This window comes from Dasypus novemcinctus, chromosome 11 (genome assembly GCF_030445035.2).
Source record: "Dasypus novemcinctus isolate mDasNov1 chromosome 11, mDasNov1.1.hap2, whole genome shotgun sequence".
Lineage (NCBI taxonomy): Eukaryota > Metazoa > Chordata > Mammalia > Cingulata > Dasypodidae > Dasypus > Dasypus novemcinctus.
In genome coordinates this window covers 19,051,787-19,061,119 of record NC_080683.1, presented here as the reverse complement: position 1 = coordinate 19,061,119, position 9,333 = coordinate 19,051,787, and the positions used below count along the sequence as shown (strand labels likewise).

General features: G+C 39.5%; 1 protein-coding gene across 3 annotated transcripts in view; it reads right to left on the bottom strand.

The window, feature by feature from the left end:
* Positions 1–217: 217 nt before the first annotated feature.
* Positions 218–9,333, bottom strand: part of ANKRD66 (ankyrin repeat domain 66) — a 50,360-nt gene continuing 41,244 nt past the window's right edge. For 2 of the 3 annotated variants that reach the window (XM_071218480.1, XM_071218481.1), the window contains one exon: positions 218–6,531. Coding sequence is in view for 1 of the 3 variants with exons in the window: in XM_071218481.1 (XP_071074582.1) it covers positions 6,513–6,531 (19 nt within the window). In the remaining 2 variants the exon portion in view is untranslated. The remainder of the gene's footprint in view (positions 6,532–9,333) is intronic. The other variant, XR_011650058.1, reaches the window with a different exon arrangement.

The window sequence follows — 9,333 nt, the reverse complement described above, 5'->3', positions numbered from 1 at the left end:
CCTTCTCTCTTTTCCTTTTTCCTTCCTTTCTCTTTATTTTTCCTTCCTTTTTCTCTTTTTTCTTCCTTTTTCTTTTTTCCTTCCCTTCTTTCTCTTTCTTTTTTCCTTCCTTTTTCTATCTCTTTCCTTTTCTTTTTTCCTTCCTTTCTCTTTCTTTCCTTCCTTTCTCTTTCTTTTTCTTTTTCCTTCCTTTCTCTTTCTTTTTCTTTTTCCTTCCTCTTTCTTTCTTTCTTTCTTTCTTTCTTTCTTTCTTTCTTTCTTTCTTTCTTTCTTTCTTTCTTTCTTTTTCTGTTTCTTTTTCACACACACTGGAACAATTGTAACACACACACTGACATTGAACAAACACAAAAGCAGTTTCAAATCTATTAATCTAGAATTTCTTCATTGTTTCCTCTAATAATTCAACATTTCTTTTCCAGTTTTCCTCCTCTCAATTTCCTTCTTAATCTCTTTCTATCTCCAAGCCATACTTGCTTTATGATGCCATGCTTGAAAAAGTTCTGTAGTTTGATATAAAGCCATTCTAGTCTTCGGAATGAGACCCAGCCATTTCGTTTTCAGCATCCGTCTCTCCATCTGCATGACCAGAGGTTCTGGGTTCCACAGGTACTTTCCTCATCTCTTGGTGTTCATGGTATGGCTTTATCCGATGAGCTGGTACCCAAACAGAATGTTCTCCGTCTCCTGGGCAAATGCAAGCAAACCCTCGAAGACTTTGAAGGCTTTCCAAACCACTCAGGGCTCTGTGCTGTTACATTAACTTTAGTTTCACTCGAGGTGATCCCTTCTTTCTTTTGGGTCCCTGGTCAGGCACCAGTTGCTGCAAGCCTTCCTTTAGGCCCCACATTGGATGCCGGTTGCTGTGATCGGCTCAGCGATAGGTTGGCTTGAAGGGAAGTCGACACAGAACTTTACAAAATAAAGGACAGAGAGAAACATGAGAAAGGAACCAAGGATGGAACCAGGGGGCTTACAGCTTCTGGAACTGAGAACCTCACCTCTGGTCTCCACCATGCATGTACTGGAAACTGCCAAGCAGCTGTTTGCTATCTGAACTGCAACACCATCTACAACAATAGGGAACAACTGCAACATCCACAATAAGGCGATATCTACAATAAGGAACAGATCACACAGAGCTCAAACACAATTTAAACTCTTTTCCTCACAGATATGTACACGTAAAGTTTGAGATCTGGGGAACTTTGCAGGCAGCTCTTGTGTTGCATGAAGGGCAATCCCAGGGGCCAAGTTTAGAGAACCAAGAATGACTTCTACTTACCTGATGACCCTGATAAGTCTTTCTCTCCAGATGGGCATAAAAATGGGTTTGTTTTCAGGTTTTCTCCTTCATAGGCCCCAAGGAACACACGGTTGCTCTTCTTTCACAATATGAGGAAGAACTAGAGGAAGGCTTCCTTCATTTTTTGCCAATTCACTTCCTAATTAATGAATCCCTATAGAGTTCTTGAAATTGAAGGAGACTCAGATGCAGAGCTATAAGGCTGATCCTGATTTCAGGAATATGACCTCTGCTAATATGAGGTCTATCACTATCCAGGAATCCAGGTTGGACCATGGCAACTGGGAGGAGAGACAAGGAACATTGGAATTGTTGAGTGAAGGGATCTGGCTTTTCTCTGAAGGGAAGTGTGATTCTAAAGAGGAAGAGGTCTAGCTGTTTTCTACTGCCCCTGAAGTAGGGTAGGCTTGAATTGCAAAGGGGATGCACAATTGTTACATGCAAAGAACTTCCAGACCTTCTGGCTCCTTAGATCCTAACCTGTGTTAAGGAGGGAGACAGGTTAGTCACAGAGAATAATGCCACAGTTATAGTCTGGGGTGAGGCAGGATGGACAGATGAAATTCTTCAAAAAAAGGTGGTGATAGAGAAAGAACAGATGGAGTTTCATTTGAAGATTTTAATTTGTTCTAGGAGAAGTCATTCAGTTTTAAGTTCATCTAATAGGAGCAAGATGACGGTAAGTTTCATGTGTAACTTGATCCAGAGAACAAGAGGCTCAGTTCAGGCTTCTGAGAAAATAAATGGAATTTGTAATCCTATATTCCTTTTGAAAACCTTTGGGAGTGATGGAAATTCTCTGTATCTTGATTGTGGAGGTGGTTATACAACTGTATGTATTTGTGAAATCTTATCAAATTGTACACTGTTGAAACTGATCGTTTTTATTTCATGTAAATTATACCTCAATAAAGTTGACTTATAAAATGTTGGAAATCCTGGGGTCCACACTCCACTTCCTCCACCAACATACCAGATGATGTTGCACAAACCATTGAATCTATATTTTGGGTTCTTAATTTTAAAATGGGACTAATGAGAAGTGGTTTGCCTCTCTGTTACTAGGATAAGAGAATTCAAATGTGCAGGTGTATTAAATTCTACGTAAATAGGCAACTTATTATTTTTCCCTCACTGAGGGCTATTCTATCCCAATTTACAGAGGCCTAGAGTGAATTTAATTTTTGTCAGGTTTCAGAACATGTTGTTTTTTGGTCTTGCAAGAAGTCAGCCTTAAGACTGAGATAGGACTTCAGAGTCCTGGGTCAGCATGTTTTTGAGAAGACCCAACCATCTGTTTTGGATTTGACCCAAGTGGCTGAGCAGATGAAAACAACTTCTTCTGAAGCTTTTTGCCAAGAAGCTTGTATCTGAACATACTTAACAAGTCCTTGTCCCCTGTATGGATGGAGGAGCGAACACTGCTGAGGGTGGATCCAAGAAGCCTGATTATGGAACCAAATGAGCAATTAATATTTGCCTTTTTTGTTTCCTTTTTTCTCATCTAGGGGTTTAACCCCTTAATGCTGGCTATTTTTCTGAAGAAGCAGAAAAGTTTTCTTCTCAATTCTGAAGACAATTCTTCTGCCACCAATTTTTATTTATATTTTTTAATGAAAAAAATTAAATTTCATATTCTTTAATAAATATTTCATATGTATTTTATTTTATTATAATTCAGGATGCCACTAAGTTTTAAACTATTCACACTAAGAAGGAAAATGAATGGCACAGGTGATTCAGGTTGACATATGAACCATCCAACCATATTTATCTGCTCACCAATATGTACTTGGCCCCATGCTTAGGGGAAATTAAGAAGCATATCGCACATTCCTTGTCCTCAAGAACTTTAAATTTAAATTTTCCTCAGTGTTCAATATCTTCACATATTGGTTCAGGAAAATATTGTTTATAAAATTATAACATGTGCACAAATATTTTTAAAGAATTAAAATGATGAAAAGAAGAAGCACCATTAATCCTACTGCCCACCTTTGGCATATAGTCTGTTTCCTTGCAGTTTTTAAAATTATTTATGTATGCGTATTTTATAATAATAGAAATTCTTATCCATTGAACTTTCTAGAGCTCACAAGGAGTCACTGAATTGGAATGAAGCCTACTTTTCCTAAATTATCCTTCCAAGAGTGCTCACCAGTGTACATTCCTCCTCCAACAAGGCTTTTACCAATGCAGAGCCCCACCACAAGCACTGTGGGGCCTCAGATGCCTCAGCTATTTTTAAAATATTACTTGGTAAGTTCTCCTATGTTCACAGTTAATAGTTATTCAGTGGAAAAACAAACTGGAAAACAGAGTAGGAAAATGCTAATCTTAATTCCATGATCCAAAATAACCACTGCTAACATCTTAGTGTATGTCCTTCTAGATTTCCCTCTCCTTGTTTTTCTTTAAAAAAATGTTAGTTACGTTTATTGCCTGACTTATAAATGTTTCTTCATCTCAATAGATATTTTTCAACAACAAGATTTTTAGTGGCTATTTATATTTCCATTGAACAACTATGCCAAACTTAACTCCCCAGGTCTACGTTGTAGAGGTAGAAGTTGTTTCCAGTTAGTTTTGCTGACCAACTAAAATAAATATCCTCGCATTTGTAGTTCTTTGTATCTCAGGGAATAGCCATAGAACAAATTCCAAGAAGTGGAATCATTGAGTCAAAAGTATTGTTTTAGAATAAAAATGAGTGTAATTACAAAAGGACCCCAATCCCCCACCACCTGAAAGCATTTCCCAGAAAGGAGAAGGCAGTTTGAGCTCCTTTAGCCAAGATCTTAATACTGTGGGAGTTAACTCCTCAAGAAAAAAACAAAGTCAATGTACTTTGGCTTGATAGCTTTCAAAATGCAACACACGTTGGGGATTGCCATGGCTTCCAAGGCTTAGCCATCCCACAGCTCCAGCCTCAAGTGCCAGAAACTCATGGTTTTAACTTGAGCAATCAGTTTTTTTTGTCACGGTCTCTCAGATCGATGTCCTGAAGCCTCCTGCTTTGTGGGTTCCCAAAACAGCTTACTCATGGAGGATTTTGTCCCCACTCAGTCGTTTTTTTGTAGGAGAGATGATGTGGGTGGACTTACTCCAATGCCATCTTGTGGCTATGGAGACACCCAGGTCCTACGGTCATGGCAGATGGCTCTGGAATTCAGTGCCTTGCCAGTGGACCCTACTTTGGAATTTGTGCTCCTGAGTGTGATGGAGTGGGACTCAGATGTGAACTCTCTACACGTGCCTCTTCTGTCACTTTTACTGACTCTGCAGTTGGCACTAGGGTTGGTGGATTATCAGGAGACTTGAATCTTTGGACTGTCTATGTGCCAGCTGAGCCTTGAGACTCAGCAGATTTGCAAAACCTACTCTCTGGTTCATTGGACTTACCCAGGTGAGGATGGTCAACCACCACACCAGGGAATGGAGAGAGTCTACAACTGCAAGCAGGAGATCCCATCCATCAGCCATGTGGGATCTAAGCCCCCTCTCGATTCAGAGGTGGAGTGGACATCACCATCCCAGGGTCCTCAGGATGAAGGAATAAAATATGGATTAGAGTGGACTTACTGGTATTCTACTATAGAATTATTGTGACTCTAGCAATGGAAGAAATTGTACCATTGATGTGGAGACAGTGGCCATGGGAGTTGCTGAGGGCAGGGAGAAGGAAAAAGAGGTGTGATATCTTTTATTTTATTTTCGTATCATCTTTTTTTTTTTTAAGATATATGGATCACACAAAATGATACATTAAAAAATATAAGAGTTTCCCATATACCCTGCTCTCCACAGCCCCACAGCCCCCACTCCTCCCTCAGGGCCGGCAGTGATAACCAAGCTTCACTTCTTAAAGGACAAGATTCATAGATACTTGCAACAATGCTGAGGGCTTGATACATTAGTCTGTCCTCCTGCTTTGGGAGCTGCCCATGCTCTTGAGAGACATGCTCCCCTCTGTTTGAGAATATCAGGCTTCCCCAGGATGGGGGTATAACACCTTGCCACTCATTTATGGGTCTACACCCACTGATACAACACACTATGACATGATGAGCACTCACACACTCCCTAGAAGAAAAAAAAAAGACAATAAAAAAATGCAAATGTGAGGATATTAGGACTTACAACCTAGAAAAAAAGGAGTGCCCACTCTCCTGCTCTTTCTTAGATGCCGTGACACAGGTAATAGTGCACAGACAGAGTGATAAAAATGTAAGATTCCTATGGCAGGCCCTTTTAATGGAATAATAGATATGGATACAATAGACATGTCAGGTTTCTTAAGCCAACTTTCATTATCTAGATGCTACATACAAAATGGAGCCAGGTATTTGGCACCATTTTATCACTTAATCTTAATGCAAACTCTTAATGTGTGTATCATTGTCATCATCCACGTTATAGATGAGAAAATTTTGACTCAGAAAGGTTAACAGTTCATACAAGGTCACACATTAAGTGGTAGCCAGGTTTTGAAATTCATGTCTGCCTGTGCCATAGCCTGTGTCCTATCTATTCTCTTGCTCTGACTCTTCATGAAGGGAAAGCTGGTGACTATCTTTGGGATGTGATTTGAGACTCTGTTTGGACCTTCTCAGTCCCAAGACACATCCTTTACCATCTGAAGCAGTTCCTGAAAGGCCATTGTTAAGGATCATTGCTGAAGTTCCAGTGTCTTCTGCCATTTTGGAATTCTCCCGTTCCGCCCCCCCCCCCCATGCCAATTTAAAATTCTTAAACCCTTAGAAAGAGTAATACTTCAAGCCAAGGGATCTGAAAAGTAGCCCCATCCCCCAAAGTACAGTCAACCTGAAATTTCAAAAGCATTGCCTTTACATAATTAGTTAGACCATGAGTAAGGAGACCAACCAGACCAAACCAGTTGTCTATCAATGCAATTATGTTACAAACAAATGTCAAACAAGGAAGTTTGAAATAACAAATAATCATCATTTAAGTAAATGCAATTATTATATCTTTAGAGCTACTTAATTCTATAATTACATCTTGAAACTGCGGTGTTATGAAGGCTTACTAACAAAAAGAAGACAAAGAAGAACAAAGTGTCCATTATGCTCGTGACTTCTTTTTTTTTCTTTGAGTCTCATCAATATTTGTAAGCCAGATGTGGACCTTCTCTAATCTCCTTGCTATCAATTAAATATCCATGCAGGCACACTCATACAAGATTTCAGATCATATGGCCTGCCCTGAAAAAAAAACAAGTAGATAAACCGGTTATTAAATTTTCCCAGCCATCATTTTTTATTCAAGGTTGCTCTTGCTCTTGTGTTTCCTACCTCAGTTACTATCCACCAAAATGCTCCAAAACAGAAATTTAGCAACCATCTTTGTCTCTTCCCTCTCATGTCAATTATCAATATATTCTGGGGTTTCACCTTTATAATTAATTCTCACAACCATGTACTTCACTCCAAGGCAAGTCAGCAGCCCTTCTCCCTTCTATGATTGCACCTGCCTCTTAACTAGATCTTCACCAATTCACTCTATATAATGTGAGAAACTTTAGGAAGGTTTAAATGTTCTAGAAAAGGCATTATTATAAGTTTTTGTATGTGTCATATCACATATTTGTATCTATCAGGGCATGTATCTCTACATGGTCTTTTTTATGGATGCTCAGCATGGTAATGCTATTTTTTTGAAAGGTCTTTAATTCTAAGCACGGCCTCAGATCTGTGATGTTTTATGATCTGAGAACAAGCTACAGTTTCTCTGGGCCTTCATTTCCTCATCTGTAAAATGGAAAACTACACCTTGATAGTACAGTTCTCAAAGTCTGAGGTTCTGTGATGTGAGTTAATTACCTGGATATAGATACTTGTAGGACAAAAAAATAGATAAAATTGAGTAATAAAAATCTAGTTTCTTTCTTGAAGTGTATTTACTTGAAATTTCCATCAAATATAAGAAAAGTACTCACAGAAACAGAATGTCTGCACTCAACGGTATCATACCATTTATACTATATGGTGGGTTTATCAAAATAAGGCCATTGAGTAAAACACTGCTTTACAAATGGTTTCAGGGTACAGTTCTTCACAAAAACAAAGACAATTTGGAAAGCAAACAAGCAGTTTTGAGGGAAGATTCTTCTAAATATTGAGAAAAGTTGATTCAAGAATCTGTGTTTATGGGCTTTAGATAAATTATCATAGGATTTGGTAGGGTGATGGCAGTGATGATGGTGGGGGGGCAGAATAGGGAAAAGGGAGAGGAAGGGGAAGGAGGGGAAGTTTTGGGGGTAGGGGGAGAGTCAGGCAAAACTGACAGAGGATCCTGTGGACAGGCAGACATTAGGTCAACATATCAGACACCAGAAGGCAACCACCAGGCACACTGGATACCAGGAGAACTCAAATAGTCATGTAAAAGGCAAAGCAGCCACCCAGCCAGCGGGTCAGGGCATGGGGAGAAAATGTGAGAGATGCCGGCTACAGGAAAGTCTTCTTATAAGGCCATAGAGTTGGTGGGAAGTATGTGGGCTTTCAGTGTGGGTTTGAGTGACCTTCAGCAAGTTACTTAATGTCTCTGAGCCTCAGTTTCTTCAACTGTAGAATGAGGATCATATTACTACCTCCCAGTGTTGCCCTGAGGATTTAACGACGTCATAAATATATAAAGCAACTGGCCTGGCGCATGGTGAGTACTCCAGAAGCAGTAGCCCTAACATCACTATCATGTGAGGTATGGTTAGAGGATCATATTTTTTTTTGCTTATGGATATCCAGTTGTTCCAACCCTATTGAAAAGATTTTTCTTTTTTCATTGAATTCTATTGTTGCTTTCATTTAAAAAGTCTTGCCTATATTTGTTTGGGTCTATTTCTGCAATTTCTATTCTTGTTCCATTGATTTATATGTCTATCTTTTTTTTTTTTTTTTACCAATACCACACTGTCTTTATTACTGTAGCCTTGCAATCAGGGGCCATGAGTCCTCCAACATTAGTATTTGTGATGGTTAGACTATTGTGTCAAATCAGCCAGATAATTGTGCCCAGTTGTTTGGTCAAGCATGCACTGGGCTAACTCTAATACAAGGGCATTTATGGACTTTAGTCACCATTGACTTTACTGCAGTGGTAAATCGTAGATAGCTGGTTGTAATTACATAAATCAGGGATATTGCCATCAGCAGTGAGTGACACTTAGCCCAATCAGAAGCATTCCTTAAAAGTGATTCCAGCACTGAGAGAGAATTTCCCAGCTCATCTTTGGACAGCCAACATCCCCCAGAACTTGTCAAGAACCTTCACTGGACTTTCATTGCAGCCCCTGGTTACAGCCTGCCTGCGGAACCTGGACTCGTGCATCTCCATGGCTGTGTGAGAGACTCTTATAGAATCGCATACTATTGATGGATATCTTTTGTTGATTCTGTTTCCCTAGAGAGCCCTGACTAATACAGCTTGGTACTGGGAGTGGTTCTTGAGGAACAGAGACTTAAACATGGGGTGTCTGAGGTAGTTCTGGGAGATTTACAATTGTCTCTCTACTCTAATTAGACTCAAGGGTACTGACAACTCCTTTTCCAATAACCAAGAGGCTACTAATAGTCCATGGCATGAGTTGGCAATCAAGACACGCAAAATAGCATCACTGGATTCCCCTACTTCGATGCTTATAAGAAGCAAGTATCTGGGTGAGAGTGTTTTCAACACCTTAACAGAGTTTGTGGAGTCAAACTGTATAATGATGTTGGCTGGCTTCTCCTAGATACTCTGGAGACTGTTAAAAAAAGAGAGATTAGTTAAAGTTTTCAAATTTGAAACTTAAACACCAAATGGATCATGCAAAAGTTTCTATGTGTGTTCTGAAAGAAAATCTTGTTTCCTGAAACTACAGGCTCAAAATATCTGAGAACCAAACTCAGACTCTCATTACACAAGTAGCGGAGTTACAAAGGATACTAAAATCTCAACCCCACAGGTTTTCGGCAGTTAAAGTGGAGGCATTGATTGGAAAAGAATGGAATCCAGAGAATTGGGAT